The sequence below is a fragment of the Leopardus geoffroyi genome, chromosome A2, assembly GCF_018350155.1.
Source record: "Leopardus geoffroyi isolate Oge1 chromosome A2, O.geoffroyi_Oge1_pat1.0, whole genome shotgun sequence".
Classification (NCBI taxonomy): Eukaryota; Metazoa; Chordata; class Mammalia; order Carnivora; family Felidae; genus Leopardus; species Leopardus geoffroyi.
Genome location: NC_059331.1, coordinates 158,477,761 through 158,501,229, shown reverse-complemented (window position 1 = coordinate 158,501,229; position 23,469 = coordinate 158,477,761). Strand labels below are relative to the sequence as shown.

Below are 23,469 nucleotides of genomic sequence, written 5' to 3'. Positions count from 1 at the left end.
CAGGTTTAGTATTTGGACTTTTCTGGGTGCTTTAAACTTGGGGGTCTCATGAAGTTCAGTTGTCTTGGATATCAGTCATAGGATTCCAAGGCAGCCCATTCCTATACCTGGGAAGCTGGTGCTGGCTGGTTGGGGAGGTAGATGGCTTCATCCCTCTCCGTGTGGGCCCCTACGGGGCTGAGTGAATGTCCTCATGACAGTGATTGACGTCCCCAAGAGCAAGTAATCTGCAAGAACAAACCAGCAAGAGGCAGCAGTCATATTTGTTACAATCTAGCTGAGAAGTGACACGCCAGCACTTGTACAGTACCCAGTTGGTACGCACAGCTTAGTCCTATTCATCGTGGGCAATCGCTGTACAGGGACGTAAATGCCAAGAGGCGGTGTTCGTTGGGTGCTGTTTTGGAGACTGACTGCCACAGAGAACCATGAGAAAAGGGTGGTAGACACACACGAACACAGACTTGGACAGACAGGAGAGGGTGAAGGACTGGGCACTTCCGTTGTGAGGGTGATCGTGCAACACGCTTGATTTGCTACAAACACGAAGACTGCCACCATTACACCAGTTGTTACCACACGCCCGCGGCATCCCCCCCATACACTTCATTGTGCCTTCATGACAACCGTCTCCTTTGTAGCACAGAACCATAAAGTTAAGCTGCATTAAGGCCAGGATACTTCTCTCAGAAATCTCACCGTAATTTTACGTCAAGACATCAAAAACTACCCAGTCTTCTTTGCAGACAGCAGTGCTTTTACCTTTCTCCTATTGAAGACCCTGACCTCACATGTAAGAGGTACCAACATCAGACTGCTGTAACGAGTAAGATTGTGATCTAACTTGAAAGGTGTATTTATTCCTACATTTTGCCAACACAGATGATGTGTTACATAATGGGGTACTTTCTGGGTTACTCTCAGAAGACAAAATGTGCTAACATTCTTGACGCGAAAAATGAGAGGCAAGTAAATTGACTGTCAGAAATTGAAAGTAATGCATTGTTTGGTTGCCCATTTTAATCCTTTTAATAATAGTGAATGTTTATAGAGCATTGACTCTCTGTCAGGCACTATTCTAAGTACCTCACATATCAAGTCATTTAATCCTCGGCAATCCTTTTGTTCTGGTTTTATAGATAAGGAAAATGAAACACAAACATGGTGAAAAGGGCTTCAAATCTGTGAAGTCTTACTTCAGCACCTGCACCCTTAACCACAGCGCTATGCATGTGACAGGCTCCCTGAGGCTAGCTCAGAACAAGGACTCGTTGATAACAGCATTTCTCTTAGAACCACTCCATGGACAGCACCTTAAGTCTAGCCACATGTCTTAGGGGCTAGAAGACGGAAATGGAAAACTTTCAGAGTGTTTCTCTTGAGGGGTCAGTGCGCAGGTAGGTAGGTCTGACTTACTTTGTCAATGGATCACTTTAGCTGCTGAGTTGAGAATAGATTCTTTTGGGACAATGGGAGATCTTGTTATGGGGACTTGTATAGAGAGGTAGTGAAGGAAATCATGAGAAGTGATAGGAATTGGGATATATTTAGAATATAGAGCAAATAGAATTTCCTTATGGGTATAAGAAAAGAAGAGAAACTTTTTGCCCAAACAGTTGGAAAGATGGAGTAAATATCAACTCCAATCAATATATGGTGGGTTTGAGGTAAAAGACCAGGGTGTGTCAAATAGGCAGCTGGATGTTCGGGCCCACAGTTAGAGAACTCTCAGCTAGAGATACAAATTTGGGATTCGCCAAGATCTAGACAGTTGAGCTTACAAAGGGCAAACTGTAAATAGATTGGAGAGAAGGATGTAGCTGAGACTAAGGGACTGAGCCCTGGGACAGTCCAACTTTAGGATCTGGAGAGAAGAGGAGACAGCAAAGAAAATTGTGGGTCAGGGGGGAAAACCAAGAGTGTGGTGTTCTGCAAGCAAAGTGAAGTTGGTATATAAGGGAAGAGAGAGTGATGACGACCCATTGTGAGTTCTACCAGAAGGTGAGGACTAATAATTTAGCAATTTAGAGGTTGTTGGCTACCTTGATGAAAGCCAATTTGGGAAAGAGGTGTAAGCAAAAGTTTAGCTGGAATGAACGCAGGAGAACTGGAGGCAAGGAATTGGAAATGGTCAATTTCAACAACCCTTTCTAGCTGTTGTGTAAGGAAGAACAGAGACATGGCATGGTGAGGCGGTAGTAGCACATAAATTAGGGGTTGAGAGTAGTTATATGGAAAAGGCTAAGCTTAGTGCCCCCTTTCTGATAAATATTTGTTGTGTTCCTACTATGTGTCTAACGCTGTACAAAATTTTGGAGATATATATATGAATGGCACATGGCTTTTCTCCTTGAAGTGTTTGCTTTCCAGCAAGAGAGTCAACCATAAAACCGTGTGCTGTGGAGCCTTGAGGATGTGCGAGTAGCCAGGTTGCAGGTTCAGGGAGAACCCTGGAGAAGGATGGTGGAGGAGATGATGTCTGAACTGAGTCTTGGAACTTGTACCATTTGAATATTAACCTGACTCTTTCCAACTAATATATTATAGGAACTAAGGGAGAAACAAAATTGTCCTATTGGTTCCTGACTAAAAATAGTCCCATCTGTTTTAAAAACACTTTAATCTTCTTAATCTTAGGTCAGTCATTGATTTTGCTTTAACTGTTCCTTGTGCACTTCTGGAACACCCAATAGTGGGCTTTGAAAACACAGATTTGTGACCCATACCTTCTAATTAGCACCCTCCCTATGTTGAGTCACTAGCAAAGGACAAGTAAATGAATGGGGACATGTAAATAGAATGGGGAATGTCGAAGATAGGTGGATGAAGTCAAGAAGGATAGCTATTCATTCACCTATTAATTCCTTCATTTACTGCACACGTATTTATTATTTAGGATAAGCTTCGGTGAGGTTCTTGCCAAAGCTTAACTTGGACATTGCAGATAGGGAACAAAAAGTAATAATGAAAAGAAGAGCAAAGGAGTGAAATAGTTTTGACAGGCCTTTAAAGTCGGAAGCCTGGAAAAACATGGTAATGTAGTGAAAAGTAGACTTTCAAATGATGGCATACTTGGGTATAGACCCTACACCTACCTGTTACTAGTTGAGAGATCTTGAGCAAGTTGATGACTGCACTGAGTCCGTAATCTCTTCTGGTAACTGCCACTCAAGCTTGTTGAGTTATGGTACGCAGAAAACTATCAGGATATAGCCGATACTCAAAAACTGTTACATCACGTTTCCCTTTTTTTCTTTTACTGGAACTTTCTCATTATTTCTTCCAGTTTACAAAGTTTGGTAGTTATTCTGGGGTTTGAAATACATAAATAATTGGCAAAATTGTCTTTTGCTCACCACCACCGCCCCCCCACCCCCACCCCCGCCACCTGTCAGGAACACTAACAACATCCCATGCGCATTGTGAATGTGAGTGGAGGGGGGGAAGTCACCCAACTCAGCCAAACATACTGAACATCAGCCATGCTGCATCTCCACAAGCAGAAACTCTTCCTGGAGTCTGTTTAGATAGGATAATGAACAGGATCCTTCTAGGAATTCTCTCCTTCCCCTCCACTCCCCTGCCAGTCTTGCTGACTTTGAGCTTCTGGGATCACAGAAAGGAGAAGTGCCTGGGGGATTGCTTAGCTAGGAGAGGCCAGCTAGGGGAGAATGTCGGTGCTTGAGAAACTGTGGGGAGTGGATTGTCTATTGGAAGAGCGTCTACATGCAGCTTTTTTGTAGACAGAAGGTTGGGGTGGTTACCCATCCAGGCAGGAAAGTTGAAATATATATTGCAGTGTTGGTATTCCTATCAACCCTTGATCAGTGATGACAAAACTTGAAAAGTAAGTCCAGTGGTTTAGCGTCTGAATTGAATTGTATTTAAAGTATTTGCTTGTATTGGAAAATAAAAAGAGAATCTCGTGTAATTTAGTAGTAGGCTCAATAAATACTGAGCATTTCAACAACAACAACAACAAAAAAAGAATTGCATTTTGGATATGATGACTACATATGAGACCTCAGAAGGAGTTCTTAGAACTGTTCTAAAATTGATTCACAAAATTCATGTTTATATTCCTAAAAAGGACTATTTCAAAGTAGGACAACAACAACAACAACAACAAACAGTTAACTGAAAACTAGAGCTTTTATAAAGCAAATGGAGGTATGATTCTTTTTCTTAAGACAAATCAATGCTTTAAGGTTTAACATACAATGTTTAAATAAAAAAACTTCTCTTTCTTCTTTCCTGCTAATATTTCAGATTACTCTCAGGAGTAATCGCATTTATTTTCCTTCAAATATTACTGGGACTAAGTGCTTTTTATTTGATAAAATAAAAAGCAGAAATGAGTGGAGGGAACACTTCTATTCCAGTTAAACTGGAAGGACCTGATGGAGAGAGAAGGGTCTGTGTGAATGTTGGAAGCTCTGTTCTTGGCACGAGACACATGTTATCTCACTGACTTCTCAAAATAACCCAGTGAGGTAGTATTGTAAACCCCATTTAATGTACCAACAAAAAATGTGTACTCTGTATACATCTTTAAGTGTATTTCGAGCACTGTTGGCAATGTTTGTAATTGGTGGGTGCATGCCTCTGTCCTAGTGAACAGCCAAGCAAACACCATCTACACAAAGAATTCTAGGTGTGTGTAGTGAGTTCAGTTCAACTAGACTGTCCCTCCTCTACTCAAACTTTGATAAAGATTTTACTAAGCACATCGACCCCTTTTTTCAAGCCTTTTTCCTTCTGCTCCGAGACATCAATCAATCAGATATTTATTAGACACTTAGTATGTTTCTTCACTGTGCTAGAAATCTAACAGAAATAAAAGGCAGGAGTTTTTGCCTTCAAATAAATTTTATTCTTTTTAAGGAGACGACACAAACCCATTTGAGAGATGCAGTGCTGTAACAAAATGCTACACTTTGTAGTATAAAGACTGTAGCCATTAGAAGCAAGTGATCTCTGTTAACTGGAAGACACAGGACGTTTTCATAAAAAAGTAGAATTTGCCCTTTGCTGTGAAGTTTTTGCAGATTAAAGATGGAAAAGTAGCATAGAAATAGACAGGAGGACTTGGACATCCCGATCATTCCATATATTAAGTAGAATAATAACATTTACCTGAAACTATTTGAAAATTCTGCCATAACTCTTTGACTCAGTATATATCTTTCAGCATAATTTGTCCTGTTAGAAATGCTTGCTTCTGGAGTAAGCATTGTCTTTAGACGGTACTTTAAAATATCCATGTCTTTGGGAGGAGCAAAGAGTAGGTTTCTGACATTTTAGCATGAGGGCACTCACCAGATGGTCTCCTCCGACTGGAATACAAGGGAGGTGTAAAGACAGAATAGGATGCATTGGAGGGGTGCCTGGGTGGCGCAGTCGGTTAAGCGTCCGACTTCAGCCAGGTCACGATCTCGCGGTCCGTGAGTTCGAGCCCCGCGTCGGGCTCTGGGCTGATGGCTCAGAGCCTGGAGCCTGTTTCCGATTCTGTGTCTCCCTCTCTCTCTGCCCCTCCCCCGTTCATGCTCTGTCTCTCTCTGTCCCAAAAATAAATAAACGTTGAAGAAAAAAAAAAAAAAAGAATAGGATGCATTGGAAAGGAAGGAAGGAAACAAAAACATCAATACAGAGTGATAGAAAAGAAAGGATAAACATTGATTTCATCAGTTTTGTTTTGAAATAGCTAGTGTTGGGGGGTTAATAAGGAAATTAGCCTATCGTTATAGTATTCTACTGTCTCTAACAATTGCACATACTTTTGACTTTTGAATAAACAAACTAGCTTAAGTAGCATGCAGAAGGCTTTCTTTTTGGATAACCATCCAGTATTGTCATTAACCTTTTGATCAGAGAATAAGCCTACCTCCTATGTCAGAACGCACACAATTTTAGCCTGAGGTTATCAAATCATTTTCAAAATGAAAATCCGGTGGAGGTTATTAATTTCAAGACATACCATTGAAATGTTCTGGCTGTGGAAATATTAAACCACAAAGTATTGTAGTTTTGGATGCTGTGTATAATATTTCTATTCCAAATCAGTATTTTCCTAGGTGAATTTCATGAAATGCAGATTCCATGGGTAATTATGAGGTGTTATTTGAGGGGCAAGAAAGAAGATCTCTGGTCCAGTAAGTGTGGGGAGCTCTTGCTCAGGTAAACAGCATTTCTTTGCTGCAAAACTACTGGGAACATCTAACCATGCTGCTGTGCGTTGTGACTTCCAGGAGGAGAATCTAAAACGCGCTCTTTCCGATCTTATCTGATCCTAGGAGTCGTGTTCCGTACAATGGACTTTGGAAACTGTGCTTCTTCCATAGTTGAAAACTCTAAAATCTGTCTATAGATAAGGTATTAGTGAATTAAAAAAAATGCCTTACATAAAATATGTAAATATATTTATATATAACATTCATTGTAGGCTACTCTGTATAAAACCAATACACTTATGTTTTGAATTCTGCTTGTGAAGCAAAATAAAAGTAAAGATACCAGTCTTCTAGCTCTCAGGTTGTAGAACCACAAATTCACCGGGGAGACCATTTCTCTTACGAGTACCTTCTGTCACGTGAGCAGAAAATACACCATCCCAGAAGTCTGTGTTTGTGAGAGAGAGGTAGCAGGTACAGTGTAGATACCTCCATCTACTCCTTTCACTGTTCTTTCCTGCAGGCTATTTCATTTCCTGCAGCGTTTGTTGATAAATTTTTTACGTACCTGGACAAACTAAAAAAAAAAAAAAGAGCTACCAAAGGTTCTCCTTGTGTTTAATCAGTGTACAATGGCATTTCATTCATACTGGCTCTGTGTGCCCGAAACCTTACTGCAGTTGGCCACAGGGTGTAAGTTCAGCATTAACAGCAATGTGATGAATGGTCATCCACTTTATACCTAGCATGGCCACCTGGTTCCTGAATCTTCCACTGAATAGAAATCTACTAAATAGGAAGTACGCTTATGTTCTTCCTGTGTTTGGTTGCTTTGTGAATGATCTGGTTAAACTGCTGTGTATTTTGTGAGATCCACACGAAGATATCTTGGCATAAAACTTGGCATAGTTATTGTATGTAACGATTTAGAAGTGTAAAGAGAATTCAGATGCCTCATTGTTTTATATTTTTGCAAAAGCAAAGGCTAGGGTGAACTTTATCTTCTCTGTCCGTTGTGTCTTAGGGTTTTGCAAAGAGGAAGCATAATAACAAAGTGACAATGATTTCTTACCCTTTCATTAGGTATCAATTTGTGAATATTTTGCTCCAGGTTGCCATTACAGTCTAGCAAAAGTGATCTCATGATGATGCCCACCTTTAACATGCTCCTATGTATGCTTTCCAGCACAGGCGCCAAGCAATATCTTTGCTACTTTTCACTAAATTACAAGTTCATACCTTATTGAGGTTGTTAATATGTTAAGAATAGCCATGACTGGAAAAACAAACTGTCTGATTGAATTTTGTCCCGTCTTCACCATATAGAACTGCCTTTGATTTCAGCGAGTTATCTTAGCTCAGAACCGGGACAGAACAGGAGCCTGTGCAGTGATTCATGAGAGTGGATGGAAGTCAGTGATTAGTTCATGTGCCTCTAGTCTCCAGTAATGGCATAAATCTTTGGGGAAGTTCTTTAATGTCAGGCTCTATGCCTGCCCGTGTCAAATCACATATAGGCTAGCATATATTATGAATGGATAAATCTGAGGAATGAACAAAAATTCCTTTTGTTGTTCATTTTTTAAAGATGTCACATAGACTGAAGATATGGGAGACAAGCATAATACTGCTCTCCTTTAACCAAACAAAGCTAAATTTGCATATTTATGAACACAGAGACCATTCATGTATGGCTAAACATCTTTTTGGAACAAAAGAAAAAAATATTAATTGACTGCAGGCTAAAACCTATCTGTGACTTCTCAAGTCCACAAACTAGTTTATTCCCAGATTAAAAATTTCAAGGTGTGTTGAATGCTAAAATAATGAGGAGAGCAATGAATATATAGCAAGGCTGGAAAAGAAAGCTTACCACTGTGTCATTTAAATCCGTGGATTTTATAACAGCATCCTCTCCCTGGGATAATAAAACTTAACATGTATATGTGCTGTTTCCTTTGCATTATATGATACAAGTTGAAGAATCTTCTCTTAGGGAGTTAATGTCCACCAGTTGAGAAATCATTCCTTACTTCCTTCACCAATTCTTTTTTTTTTTTTTTTAATTTTAAATTCCAGTGTAGTTAACACACAGTGTTATATTGGTTTCAGGTGTGCAATATGGTGATTCAGCAGTTCCATACATCTCCCCGTGCTCATCATAAGTGCCTCCTTAATCCCCATCACCTAGGTCACCCCCGCCAACCCCCTCCCTCACCATCCTTTACCAAGTTATCTGGAACACCAAATATACTGTGTATAGCTGACCACTACTGAACTGTTAAGCAGACCACAAACAGGAGGAGGAAAGTCTTCAATTAAAAGATAGGAATTAACTGTATTATTAAGTTCAGAATGTTAAGTAAGTTCAGAATGTTAACTGTTAACGTCAAAATGGCTAAAATTAACAGGTGTTGGTGAGGATACAGAGAAAGGAGAACCCTCTTGCACTGTTGGGGGGAATGCAAACTGGTGCAGCAGCCACTCTGGAAAATAGTATGGAGGTTCCTCAGAAAACTAAAAATAGCCCTACCCTACGTTGCAGCCATTGCACTCTTAGGTATTTACCCAAAGGGTACAAAAAACAGATTCGAAAGGGTACATGCCCTCCAATGTTTCTAGCAGCATTATCAACAATAACCAAACTATGGAGAGCCCAAATGTCTATCAACTGATGAATGGATAAGGAAGATGGAGTACACCCATGATGGAATATTAGTCAGCCATCAAAGAGAATGAAATCTTGCCATTTGCAATGACATAGATGGAGCTAGAATGTATTATGCTAAGCGAAATAAGTCAGAGAAAGGCAAGTATCTCATGATTTCACTCATGGAATTTAAGAAACAAAATGGATGAATACAAGAGAAGAAGAGGAAACTAGAGAAGAAATGGAAACAAACCAAAAGAGACTCTTACTAATAGAGAACAAACTGAGGATTGGAGGAAGGTGGGTGGGAGATGGGCTAGAAGGGTGATGGCTATTAAAGAGGGCACTTGTTGGGATGAGCACTGGGTGTTGTATGTAACTGATGAACCACTGAATTCTACTTCTGAACCCGATATTGCATTGTATGCTAACTAACTGAAATTTAAATAATAACTTTAATAAAGATAGGAATTAGCTAACACACTGAAAATAAGACAACCCAATGGGACACAAATCCCTCTGGGATAAGGAAGGACGAAGGGGTCACAGTCTCTAACATCAGGCCTCGTTGTCAGAGACCCCGTTACCTGAGACAGGGTAGAGCCATCTGGGCCAGGTGAGTGTTCTGCCACTCAGTGCTCCGGAAGGAAGCTATGGATTGCCTGTATCCCCTCTGATCTGCTGCGCTTTCTGAGAGTACAGCCCTTATCAGGCCACGACCCACCCACACGAAAAGCCACCACCGCTTTCTGTTCCTTTGCTGCCAAAACCAAAGCAATTGCAAGGACATCAGAATTTCTCCGGTCCTCCGTTGTCATCATGAAGGAGGCTTTGTTACCGCTTTCAGAATTTGGTAAAGTGTGTTATGTTTGGCATCTATGGACGATAATTTGTATTCTATCCAGCATCTATATCTTCAGAGAGAATGATTTCCATAAGGGAAAGTGGTAGGGAGAAACAAGACTCAGGTTTGTCTGGCAAAGCTAGTCCACGTAAATTAATTCAGGGAAAATTTCTATGCCAGGAAATTAAGGCAGCAGTTTCTATGCTTTTGCTCTAAATTGATCTGAAACACACCAGGGGCAGCTGGGTGGCTCAGTCGGTTAAGCATCTGACTCTTGATCTGGACTCGGATCCTGATCTCTTGGTTCCTTAGTTTGAGCCCCTCCTCCGGCTCTATGCTGTCAGCACCCAGCCGTTTCACATCCTCTGTCCTGCTCTCTCCCTGCCCCTCCGCCACCTGTGCATGCCCCCCCCCTCAAAAATGAATATTAAAAAAAAAAAAAAACCCAAAGATCATTATTCAAGAACAAGGTTAGTTTTTCTTTTCCTTGTAAGTTTTTTCCATGGCTATATCCCAGTCATTCCTCTTTTTTGAATTACTGTTTAGAATTCCTAGACTATTTTCCCTATTTTTATTTTAGACTCTTCGGAAGAGTCTAAGAATTACCGGCTTGTATCACTTCGTAAAAGTGATAAGTAAAAAGGATATTGTTATCTTTATAAGATTTCAGTGCTGAGTCTCTTATGCTCACTGGTTACTGGCACGTTATCCTCTCTGGTCCAGGCAGGAATCCTCAGTGATTGATCCATCCATTTGCCTCCCTTGTATCCCTGTGGCACATTCCCGTTCTCCTTGCTCTTTCCATAGGCAAGCAGGTTAGTGTGTGTGTATAATATACATATATATTTAAACTTTTAATATATATTTAAATTTTATTATTAGAAGTGTCTTATTGTTTGCATTTATTTTAATTTACATAGATGGGTTCTGTGATTTATCTCAATTCTGTTTCTTATTGGGCCTTGTTTTCACAATGCATCATGTTGTCAGTTCACCTACATTTCTCCGCGTGCCTCTGTACATTTCCACGTGTTGCCTATCTTTTCTTCCAGTAATGGTCACCAAGTTCAAATATATTTTATGTTTTCTTTACATATTCTTTGTGTTTGAATATATTTAAGCCCGCTTAATTGAATTTATGCCTTCTGATTAAGTGTCCAAATATATATGTATATATACAAATATAAATACACACACACACACACACACACACACACATATATACACAAATATATATGTAAGTATGTATGAACTGTATGGGTAATAAAGATCTGCCTAAGTTTGTGTTAAATTTCAAGAGCTGATAAGTAATTTAGAGAGTTGTCTTCCTAGTAAAAGCAATCCTTTGAGTAAAGACAAAGCCTACTCAGATGTTGAGTTCTTATGTGCAGTAGAGTAAGTTCTCAGAAGCCTAAAATAGAGTCCAAAAGTCATAAGGAATAAATAAAATGCTATAAAAGGAGACTTAACTACCTTACTTTGTTATTGTATCATTATATTAAATATACTTTTAAATAATATTTTGTTAAAATAAAGAATATCCTTTGGGGGGCACCTGGGTGGCTCAGTTGGTTACGCGTCTGACTTCGACTCACGTCTGATCTCACGGTCCGTGAGTTGGAGCCCCGCGTCAGGCTCTGTGCTCAATGCTTGCTCAGAGCCTGGAACCTGCTTCAGATTCTGTGTCTCCTTTTCTCTCTGCCCCTCCCCCGCTCATGCTTTGTCTCACTCTGTTTCTCAAAAATAAATAAATGTAAAAAAATTAAAAAAAAAAAGAATACCTTTGGAACATACTTGTTCAGAGTTTTGTGAATTATGGAAAATATCTTTTTCATGTAATTATTGAATAGATATGTGCCTTGGCATTTTCCCATAAGGACTTGAGGTGTCCTTCTACAAAGACCATATACTCTAAGGATAATGAATAGAATAGGAATGGAAAGAATAGGAATTTCCAAATATTTTATTTAAAATCAAACATTGTAGAGGTGCCTGGGTGGCTCAGTGGGTTAAGCGTCTGACTCTTGATCTCCGCTCAGGTCATGATCTCAAGGTTTGTGAATTCGAGCCCCGCATCGGGCTCTGTGCTTACAGCATGGAGCCTGTCTCTCGTCGTCTCTGCCCCTCCTCTGCTGTGCACATGCTCTCTCTCTCTCTCTCTGTTTCTCCCCCCCCCTCAAAGTAAATAAATAAACTAAAAAAACCCCAAAAAAAACAAACAAAAAACAACCATTGTAGCCTTGGTTGAACATTACATTTAACTTTAACCTTCTTATAAACTGAAAAATCGAAAACATGGTAAATTATATCGGTTTTCATAATCCAGATGGAGGAAGCATTCTCATTCCTTGGGGTAGATACCGTTTCTGGGCAGAGGCACTTCTTAGTGGACGTGCCCTACAGGAGCCACGAATGTAGGAAGCAGGCTAACCATTAGCAGGATTGACATGGAATTCGGAAAGCTAGAAGCCCGGTTCTGAGATAAAGTAGAGCTTGTACTTAGGAAGCAATGTTTTACTTACACCTGACCAAGTGTTTGACTAAGACCCTAGAATTCTGTCACATAGAACGCGACATCATTAGCATGAGGATTCCATTCAGTCTTCAGAATTGCCAAGTACAGATAGGAATCCTGGTTTGCCCCCTTGTTATCTGTGTGGGCCTGGACACATTTAATCTCTGCAGGCTTCACCTTTCTCATATGTAAGAATGAGAAGTAACAATAAGCTACCTTGTAAAATTGTGGCTAGGATTAAGTACGATGAGCCACGTGAAGTTCTCGGACGGTCTTGAGTGTACATTGACCCCTGCCCTTTCTCTTCACCGTGTCGATGATCATTCTTTCTCTACTTCAGGGAAAGCACAAATTGCGTGTAGATACCGGAATGGAAGGCGACTGGTGTGGCCTTATTCCTGTCGGACAGCCTTGCAATCATGTCACCACAACGGGCCTGAAGTGGAACCTCAGTGAGTAAAACCCTTGCCAAAGGGAGGTTTCCTTTCTTAAGAAGCGTATATAATTCACGGTGAGATAAATACCTCTCTGGTACACACCTAGCCGTGGAGCCGCTGGCTTCTAGGCAGCTCTGTGTTCAGCCTGCCGGCAAACTGCCAGGCCGTCTTCCCAAGCGGCAGCACCGTTTCGTATTTCTCCCAGCGACGCGTGAGGTCTCCGGTTTCTCCACATCGTCACCCACACTTGTTATTTTCTTTTCGTTTGGTTTCGACACATCTTTGTGGTTATGAAGTGGTACCTCATCGTGGTTTTGCTTTTTCCCCGATGACTGATGATGCCAAACGCCTTTTCGGGCGCTCAGGGGCCACTTGTATATTTTGGAGGAATGTCTTCAGATCTCATGCTCGTATTTTAATTGCGTTATTTTGGTTTTTTGGTTGAGTTGTAAGATTTCTTTATATATTCCAGATACAAGTCCTTCATCAGATTCATGACTCACAAATATTTTCTCAGAGTCTTTGACTAATCTCTTCAGTGCCTGAAATTTAATTAACTAAATTCATTAACTTAATTCTGATGACGTCTGATTTTTTTTTTCCTCTTATGGATTCTACTTCTAGTGCCGAATCTAAGAATTGTTTGCGAAACCTTCTTCATGATTTTGTGCTGTTGAAACCCCCTTTACTTTTCCAGATAAGCAGGAATTCTGACCAAAGTAGTAAATTCTCTTCATAATCAAACCTCTGAGGTTTTGTAAGATTAGCTGCTCTTACTAAGTTTTAAAGTGTTTCCCAGTACTTATTAACTGTAATAAGTCCAAATTATACTGAAGTGTCTGATTTGAAAGGAACAAAAAATGAGGTGTATCTTTTCATGAATTAAAGGCTGATTCCACAATAAACTGTCAGGCTTGTGAAACGAGTAACTCCAGTCTCTTTAAGAATAACGGCAGTTTAATCAAAGAGCTTTGGTTGAATGTCAAAGGGATTGTCTCCTGATTGACCAGTACCTCTAAGGTTGTAAAAACCAAAGTACGGAGCCATGTTCTTTTAGAACATGTATAACTCTTAGGTTCCCACAAGGAAACAAATATTTCAAGAAGTAAATAATTTGAAGATAAAAAGATATTTTAAAAGCCTTTTCTGTGAGCCACTGCTGAAACAATTAGGAAAAACGAGAGATATTTTGAGGCAAATGTCTGGAGAGCTCATCAGAATTTGAAAGGATAGTGAGATCCGCTCTGGTGCAGGGAAATCAGTGACGGGCTTTGAAGCTGTTTAGCTAAAACTGACATGAGTTCCCATTAGAAACTTTCTGTGAAAACATCTGCAACCTAAACCAATTACACTTTTTAGAGTTCCGTTCTTTCCCAGGACCGAGTCTAGATACTGGTGAGGTCCTTCTGGATCTGGCAGTGAGCTCCCTTTTCAGGGCTGGTTGACGGACACAGAGGGTGACAGTCGATTCTTCCGGGCTCCTGAGAACATCCTGTGACCTGGCTGTCCCACAGTAATAAGCACTCCCTAATTCTGTAAAATGAAGTTGACTCTGGGAAGGGGACCTTGGGCATGACGTGGCTTTTAATCTTTTTATCCATGATAATGTTCCAATCCTGCAGAAACGCTCTGTATTATTACTTACTTATATGTGTACGGATGGCACTAACTTTTGAAATAATTATTTTTTTCGTCTAGAATTTTTATGTAAAATATGGAAATAGCAACTTAATGGAGTATGCAAAACAAGAAAATTGAGACAAAACCCGCTTCATCAGTTCTCTGTGGTGAAAGTGCTAGCTAATGGGGTCTTGTGACAGGTAATATTACTTCATCAAAAAGTAGTAATACCAGCTGGGAAATGACACAGTGGTGACTGGAAGAGCAGTGTCAAGATTTCTGTCACCGAGAGGACAGGGCCTCTGCTTTACTCGGTGTCACTGGGAAAGGTGAGGCCTGAGGTCAGTGTCAACTTGTCGGTCACACCCACGAAGTGACAGTGTGGCCTGGCCGGGGGAAGAGAAAGGAGGTGCAGTAACTCAAGTCAGGTGCTGATCACTTCTTAGGTCAAGGAGAGGACGCAAGTCCTCCTAAGGAAACCGATTGATGTCTCCCTCATGTGGTCTGGAGACTGGCTCTCTCCCAGGCTTTACCCGCTCTAAAATATGATGTCACAAGTTCTGAAACTCATCCCGATTTCCCTGTTTCGATTTGCAATATCTCTCATCACACTCTGTCTTTAAAACGAGTGTGAAAGATGCCTTTGTACCAGTCACCTAGAAGTGAAACTTAACTGTCTCTGAAGTTGCCTGTCTGTAGGACAGTATTTTATTTCCTAGCAGTGTGCTGGGAACATTGTGGAACATGGTTCTGGGACCAGAGTTTTCTCTAGGCTGTGCACGCTCAGGAGTAAAACAGCTGCATCCTGGACCTGAGCGCCTTCACTTTTCCTAAGTGTTCCACACTGCTCTGACAGTGACAGTGGGAAAGCCACCGTGCGCTCATCCAGGAGAACGCAAGGGTTCCCACACTCTGGATCCTCACGCGATTCTCAGTGTTGTCACATTTCAGCATTTTTGCCAGTCTGATGCATGTCGGTGATATTTCATTACGGTCTCTGGTTACCGCTGAGGGAAAGCATCTTTCTGTAGTTACTCCTGGCTTTTTCATCTTCATAAATGTTAGCATTAGCTTGACAGGTGTCACACACACACAATCCCATTGTATGTTTTATTGGAATCATTTTTCATGTGTAGATTAATTGCGAGAAAACAACAATTGGGGAAGAAAATTCCTATGTGTAATTGAGTCATCCTCTCCATAAACATAATATATCTCTCTTTTAGAACTTTTTAATTGCTTTCAATAATTTAAAAATTTGTCCATGGGGCGCCTGGGTGGCGCAGTCGGTTAAGCGTCCGACTTCAGCCAGGTCACGATCTCGCGGTCCGTGAGTTCGAGCCCCGCGTCAGGCTCTGGGCTGATGGCTCGGAGCCTGGAGCCTGTTTCCGATTCTGTGTCTCCCTCTCTCTCTGCCCCTCCCCCGTTCATGCTCTGTCTCTCTCTGTCCCAAAAAATAAATAAACGTTGAAAAATAAATAAATAAATAAAAATAAAAATAAAAATTTGTCCATAAAATCCTGTACATCTCATATAAGATTTATTTCTAGGAACCATATATTTTGTGTTGCTATTGTAAATTATACCTTTTAAAAAATTAAATTTCTGAGTTCCTTGGTAGTACATAGACATACAATTGACTTTTAGTATATTGTTATCAATTTATTGCTGAATGCTTTTATTGTTTTTAAAACATGTGAGTATAGATTCACTAAGGCTTTCTATAGACAGTCATTAAAAAAATTTTTTTTAATGTTTATTATTTTTGAGAGACAGGCATAGACAGAGTGGGGGGAGGGGCTGAGAGACAGAGACGCAGAATCCAAAGCAGGCTCCAGGCTCTGAGCTGTCAGCACATAGGCCTTGAACTTATGAACCTTGAGATCATGACCTGAGCCAAAGCTGGGACGCTTAACCAACTGAGCCACCCAGGCTCCCCTGGACAGTCATATTTTGGGTGGTAATGAAGTTTTCTTTCTTCTTTGCTCTGTAAGCAATAAGAATGTGTTCAGTTCTGATTGGCTGAAGTAGTAGCTTTAAAAAGGCCTGTTCCTTTCCCCCCATGTAACAAAGTCCAGAGCCAAGCAGTTACAGGGCATGGCTTCTGTGGTTTCCTCAGCCTTTGCCTCCAGATCCTAAGGTGTCTGTTGTAGCTCCAGCCGCTGTGGTCCCTCGTCAGCCTCAGGAGAGAGGGAAGGGAAGACAGGAGGATGGGCTAGCACACATGGCAAGAAAACCAGGCTTCAGGGATTCCACCATTTCCAGAAGTTCTTCCTGCATCCAGTCTTTTGCCTCAATGGCCAGAAGTATCAAACAGCCACCCTAGCTGCAAAAGAGGCTGGGATGTACAGTTTTGCCTCTAAAAACATAGGGATCCCGAGTGAAACCACGGTTCTGTCAGTGAGGAAGAAGAGAATGCGTGGGAGTCTGCTCTTCTGTCAAAAAAATGGCTTCTCTTCGTCTGCCATCTTGATGAACAGTTTAGCTATTCATATAATAAAATCTTATTTTCACTTTCTTTGGGCCATACTCTTAGGGGTTTCTCTTACTGCGACTGATGAATCCGCAGTTAAGCAAACTGATTCTCATTCGTATATAACGTTCTCAGCTCTGTCCTTTGGACCTTATGTTTTTCTTTGACGTCCTACAGTTTTACCACCACATGTGTAAGTGTGACCTATCTTGGGTTCTAGTTAATTTTCCCCAGCTCTGATAATTGGTTCATGGACTGTGAAAATTTTTCACATGTCCCCGTTTTTCAGATAAGGACATGGTAGTTCCAAGCTCTAGGCAGTGATTTGCCCAAATTCACATCATTAGGGATGGGTGCACTAAAAATTTGAAATCAGGTCATGTATGCTATTTTTCCTTGCTTCCAATTAGTATATGAAAGACTCCATATAAGATAAGTTGATGTTAAAAAGAAAGCACTAAAACAAATTTGGGATAAAGAGAAGAAAACCAGAGGAAGGCACATGTACAGGGGAAGGCAGGAGGTAGGAGCAAGAAATGGAAAGGATTAAGAAGAATTTTAATTCTCCAGGACAGACCTTTTAACTCCTCTACACTTTGGCCTAAGAAAATATCAGATGGAATTGCCCTCCATTCGCCCAGCCCTCTTGTTTATAACACTCACAGATTGTGAAATTATGCCGTCATTGTTCCTTCTTTTATATGTTTTTTCAAAGTACGGAAATAAATGGCAGAATGAAAGAATTTCATAGCACTGACTGAAAGAGACGAGAATCTAACCCTAGTAAAATATTTTTGAAAGAAAAAAAGTAAGAGAACCCCATTTGAAAAGATTTTTCACGCGGTAATGATGGAGTTTCAGTGAGAAACACCCTTAATTCTCACCCCATTATGACTCAGAGTGATTCCCCTCAGTTAGGATCACAAGTCTGGCATGCAGGAGAGAGGTCTGTGCTAGAGAGGGAAGTTTGGGGGTTGTTAACACAGAGGTCCTGCTGTGAGTTAGTGCCACTAACGTGAAGCGTTTTACGTTTTTTGGTGTCTTTGTTATTAACTATTGCTTTTCCAATCTGGTGCTTAAAAAAGGGCACCCTGAAACTGGGACTTCAGTGTTTCCTATCTGATTCAAGGACAGTATCTTTCATATCTTATTAATTCTTTGATAACCAGTGACCTACTTTGAATTAAAGATACTGTTAAAATTTTTACATAAAACATGTGCATTAGAGAACAAACATGATAATAAGGATGGCTTTTTTTTTTTGCCTCAGTTCCCCCCCCCCCTGCCCGCCGCCACAAGGAAGCTGTTAGTGAAAGTTTTCCACTCCCAAACCATTTTCTTAAGTGTACAAATAGGTGAAATGACTGTATTTCATCACATTTAAGATGCCATCAATTGTGGGATGCATTATTATTTTCTGTTCACTAAGGAAAAAAAATACTAATTATAACTGCAGAGATGAGGGGGAAATGTACATGTTAGAACTGATAAAATATGGCAGATCAAATAGCATAGAACTTAATTATCAAATTATATGCATAGACGTAATTTGTTTATATAATTTGTTTAATTTATTGACTTCTAAGATGTCAGCTAGGATTCTGATTAGGATTGTGTTGATTCGGCGGATCAGTTTGAGAAGTAAATCCATTTTATAATAATGTTAAGTCCTCCAATCCATGAACCTAGGGTACTTTCATTTAGATGTTTAATTTCTTTCAACAAAGTCTTGCTGTTTTCTTCCTGCAAGTTTTGTACTTATTAAATTTATTACTAAATATTGTATTGTTTTAATCCTATAGTGGATGAAATTCTCTTCTTAATTTCATTTTTGGATCGTTCGGTACAAGTTATAGAAAGACAGTTGATTTTTTGTATCAATTGACCTTGTGTAACCTTGCCGAACTCATTTATGAGTACTCATGGTATCTTAGACGATTTCTTAGGATGTTCTATGTATCCAAACATGTCCTCTATAAATAGAGGTAATTTTACTTCTTTTCTAATTTGGATTCTTTTATTTCCTGTCCTTGCCAAGTTGTTTTTGCTAGAACCGATGGTACAATATTAACTATTCAAATAATACTGATAGCAGCGAAAGTGGACCTCCTTGTCCTGATCTTGATCTTAGGTGGGAAGCATCCAGTCTTTCACCATACATATGACACCAACCATTGGTTTTTGGTAGATGTCTTGTATCAGATTGAGGAAATTTTATTCTGTTCGTAGTTTGTTGAGTGTTTTTATCATGAAATAGTGTGGGCTGTGCTTGTTTAAATCTTGTCTGTTGAGATGATTATGTGATTTTTGTGTTTAATTCTATTGATATATTATTACATTAACTGGATTATGGATATGAAACCAAACTTGCATCCTTGGGAATCAGTCTCACTGGGTCATGACTTATAATTCTTTTTATATACTGTTGGTTCATAGTTTTCTTTTTTGTTGATGATTTTTGCATCCATAAACTAAAATACATTGTTTTGTGGATTTTTTTTTTTCTTGTGATGTCTTTGACTTGTTTTGGTATCAGGATAATACTAACATCTACCCTTTTTTTTTTTTCATTTTGCCATTTGTTTTCTTTTTCATTATTCAAGTACAGTTTTCTTTTTTAAATTTAAATCCAAGTTAGTTAACATACAGTGTAAAAATTTCAGGATTAAATTTAGTGATTTGTCACTTACATTTAACATGCAGTGCTCATCCCAATAAGTGTCCTTTTTGTTTTAATTTTTAACGTTTATTTATTTTTGAGACACAGACATAGAACATGAGTGGGGGAGGGGCAGAGAGAGAGGGAGACAGAATCCAAAGCAGGCTCTAGGTTCTGAGCTGTCAGCACAGAGCCAGATGCGAGGCTCAAACCCATGAACTGTAAGATCATGACCTGAGCCGAAGTCAGACGCCCAACCAAATAAGCCACCCAGGCACCCCAACAAGTGTTCTTCTTGCTGTCCCTTGCCCATTTAGCCCATCCACCCTCCCACAACCCCTCCAGCAACCCTCTGTTTGTTCTCTATATTTAACAGTACCTTATGTTGTTCCCCCTCCCTGTTTTTATCATATTTTTGCTTCCCTTCCCTTATGTTCGTCTGTTTTGTTTCTTAGTGAAATCATAGGGTGTTTGTTTTTCTGTGACTGACTTATTTTGCTTAGCATAATACACTCTGGTTCCATCCACAATGTTGCAAATGGCAAGATTTCATTCTTTTTAATCGCTAATATTCCATTGTATGTATATACCACATCTTTTTTTTTTTTTTTTTTTTTAATTTTTTTTTTTCAACGTTTATTTATTTTTGGGACAGAGAGAGATAGAGCATGAACGGGGGAGGGGCAGAGAGAGAGGGAGACACAGAATCGGAAACAGGCTCCAGGCTCTGAGCCATCAGCCCAGAGCCTGACGCGGGGCTCGAACTCACGGACCGCGAGATCGTGACCTGGCTGAAGTCGGACGCTTAACCGACTGCGCCACCCAGGCGCCCCAATATACCACATCTTCTTTAGACATTCTTTAGTTGATGGACATTTGGGCTCTTTCCATACTTTGGCTATTGTTGATAGTGCTGCTATAAACATTGGGGTGCTTGTGCCCCTTCAAAACAGCACTCCTGTATCCTTTGGATAAATACCTACTAGTGCAATTGCTGGGTCATAGGGTAGTTCCATTTTTAATTTTTTGAGGAACCTCCATATGTTTTCCAGAGTGGCTGTACCAGCTTGCTTCCCACCAGCAATGCAAAAGAGATCCTCTTTCTCTGCATCCTCACCAACATCTGTTGTTGCCCGAGTTGTTAATGTTAGCCATTCTGACAGGTGTGAGGTGGTATCTCATCATGGTTTTGATTTGTATTTCCCTGATGATGAGTGATGTTGAGCATTTTTTCATGTGTCTGTTAGCCATCTGGATGTCTTCTTTGGAAAAGTGTCTATTCATGTCTTTTGCCCATTTCTTCACTGGATTATTTGTTTTTTTGGGTGTTGACTCTGGTAAATTCTTTATAGATTTTGGATACTAAGTCTTTATCTAATATGTCGTTTGCAAATATCTTCTCCCATTCCGTCGTTGACTTTTAGTTTTGCTGATTGTTTCCTTCACTGTGCAGGAACTTTTTATCTTGATGAGGTCCCAATAGTTTCTTTTCGCTTTTGTTTCCCTTACCTCTGGAGACATATCACGTAAGAAGTTGCTGAGGTTGAGGTCAGAGAGGTTGTTGCCTGTTTTCTCCTCTAGGATTTTGATGACTTCCTGTCTTGTATTTAGGTCTTTCATCCATCTTGAGTTTATTTTTGGTATGGTGTAAGAAAGTGGTCCAGGTTCATTCTTCTGTACTGACAGATACTCTTAAAATCCAGGCATTCAAGAGGGAAACACTAGGGAAGTCAACCAGGGCAACAAAGGCAAGACAAAAGGAAAGTAGGTCTAGCAGGCAGGATGCAGATTTGGGGAGGACACAGCATAGAGGGGACTCTAGTTGCAGGAGATACCTGGCCTGTGTTCTGATCCTTTGCCTTCTTTTATTTGTGTGCTCACTGCCACAAAGAGGGGAGGGGGGAGAGAAGGAGACCTACAGAGCCATCTTGTTTCTAATTAATAAACAGCAGTGGCTGGCTGGCCTTTCTAAAGAGTATAGACCACTGAACATTGAGGCAAGCACAGCTTTATGGGGAAGAAGTTGCATTTACATGAAAATTATGTATTAAAAAAAGTTATTTTAAAAACCACTTATCTCTGTAGTAGAGCCTAAAGTCTGGGATTGTGATGCCTTCCGCTTTTGTTTTCTTTTTTGACATAACTTTGTCTATTCGGGGTGTTTTGTGGTTCCATACCAATTTTAAGATCGTTTTAGCTTTGAGAAGAATGCTGGTGCAGTTTTGACTGGGATTGCATTGAATGTGTAGAGTGCTTTGGGCAATACTGACATTTTAACAATATTTGTTCTTCCGATCCATTAGCATGGAATGTTTTTCCATTTCTTTGTGTCCTCTTCAATTTCCTTCGTAAGTTTTCTATAGTTTTCAGCTTACAGATCTTACACATCTTTGGTTAGGTTTATTCCTAGGTATTTTATGGTTCTTGGTACAATTGTAAATGGGATTGATTTCTTGATTTCTCTTTCTGTTGCTTCATTATTGGTGTGTAGAAATGCAACCGAGGAGGGCACTTGTTGGAATGAACACTGGATGTTGTATATAAGCAATGAATCATGGGAATGTACCCTCAAACCAAGAGCACACTGTATACGCTGTACGTTAGCCACCTTGACAATGAAGTATATGTTGAAAAAACAATAGTAAAATAAAAATAAATAAAAATAAACAAAAAGCACCATCTCTACACATGGATAGGAGAAATCTTTCCGCCTTCTGTGTTCAGTGAGCCATCGATGACGTTCAATCTCTGTGCCTTTAATGATTAATTTAGAAAAGTCATTAATGTTTTCATAGCCCATTTTTATTTATAAATGGAAAGTGCTAGCTATAAATTCCAGTATTGATTTTTCTTCATTAATAATTTTCCACTAAGAATCTTTTCAAAACTCAGAAATAAAAAAGTTCTTTAACAAATTTATGTAAATGTACATGTGTGATACAGGGATGAAAGATTTATTTCTTATAATGGCCATACCTACAATATTACATTTATATTATTTATATAATTTAGGATAATAACCGCAAATAAATATTTTCACAGACGTTTTTCAAGGAGGCCTTACATTTCTATTTATAGTGTACTGAATATTTCCAAGTATTTGGTAAAACTTTAATATAACAGCACTTACCAGTTTCATTACTCTAGGCCTTGCTGAGCAATTTCTTATGCTTTGGGACTATATTATGGAAATAGCAGAATATTACTTTCTTTACTAATAGAATGCATTTAAAAAAAAAAGAAATCTTGTTGATACATCTCGATTTTTTTAATGCATTCTTTATAGTAAGTACCAGCAAATGGCAATTTCTATGATGTATGAGCCAAACTGTATGAATACTGTCTCTTTTATTTAGATTCTGGAATAATTATTATACCATAATGTCAAGATGAAAGTATCCTAATAATGTCATTGGTTGTTGAGACCTGTGATTTTGTGAAATAACTAAGGTGTCAAAATGACTTGCACAAACCACACAGCTTCCTGGAACTAGAGCTGACCTAAAACCCAGGTGTCTCGACTCCGGGCATAGAGCTTCCTCCTCCTGATCTCCTTCACTACTCTCACTGCAGGAAATTTTGATGCTTGATCACGGGAACTAAATACATAGAAAGATAGATAAATCTAAAATGTGTGATGTTTGATAGATTAAGAATAACCATATTTGTTAAAGTTTTCATGATGTAAGTTTCCAGGTATATCAGATTCAAATTGGTACTGTAACAAATGATTGCCACCGACCAGTGGCCCAAAGTAGTGCGTCCTTTATCTTCTGGTCGTGGAGACTGGGATCCTACATGGGTCTTCAGAAACGAAAATCAGGGTGTTGACAGAGCTGCCTTCCTCCTGGAGGCTTGAGTGGAGAATCCTTTTCCTACCATTTCCAGCTTCTGGAGGCTGGCTGTATCCCTTGGCCCGTGATTCCTTCCACAGTCTTCAGGGCTAGCCGCATAGCATCACCAAATCCCTTTCTCTGTCCTCTGCTTCCATTGTTACAGCTCTTCCTCCGACTCTGACTCTGTAACTTCCTGCTTTTAAGGAATTTGTGATTATGCTGGGACCACCTGGATGATCTAGGACAATCCATCTCAAAATTTTGA

General features: G+C 39.8%; 1 protein-coding gene across 12 annotated transcripts in view; it reads left to right on the top strand.

Annotated features, from left to right (window-relative positions):
* The window catches only part of TPK1 (thiamin pyrophosphokinase 1), a 359,845-nt gene that overhangs the window by 253,073 nt on the left and 83,303 nt on the right, over positions 1-23,469 (top strand). For 11 of the 12 annotated variants that reach the window (XM_045496023.1, XM_045496016.1, XM_045496020.1 and 8 more), the window contains one exon: positions 12,520-12,631. The exons of the other annotated variant lie outside the window; for it this stretch is intronic. In XM_045496023.1, the coding sequence (XP_045351979.1) occupies positions 12,520-12,631 (112 nt within the window). The remainder of the gene's footprint in view (positions 1-12,519; positions 12,632-23,469) is intronic. 12 annotated transcript variants of the gene reach the window in all.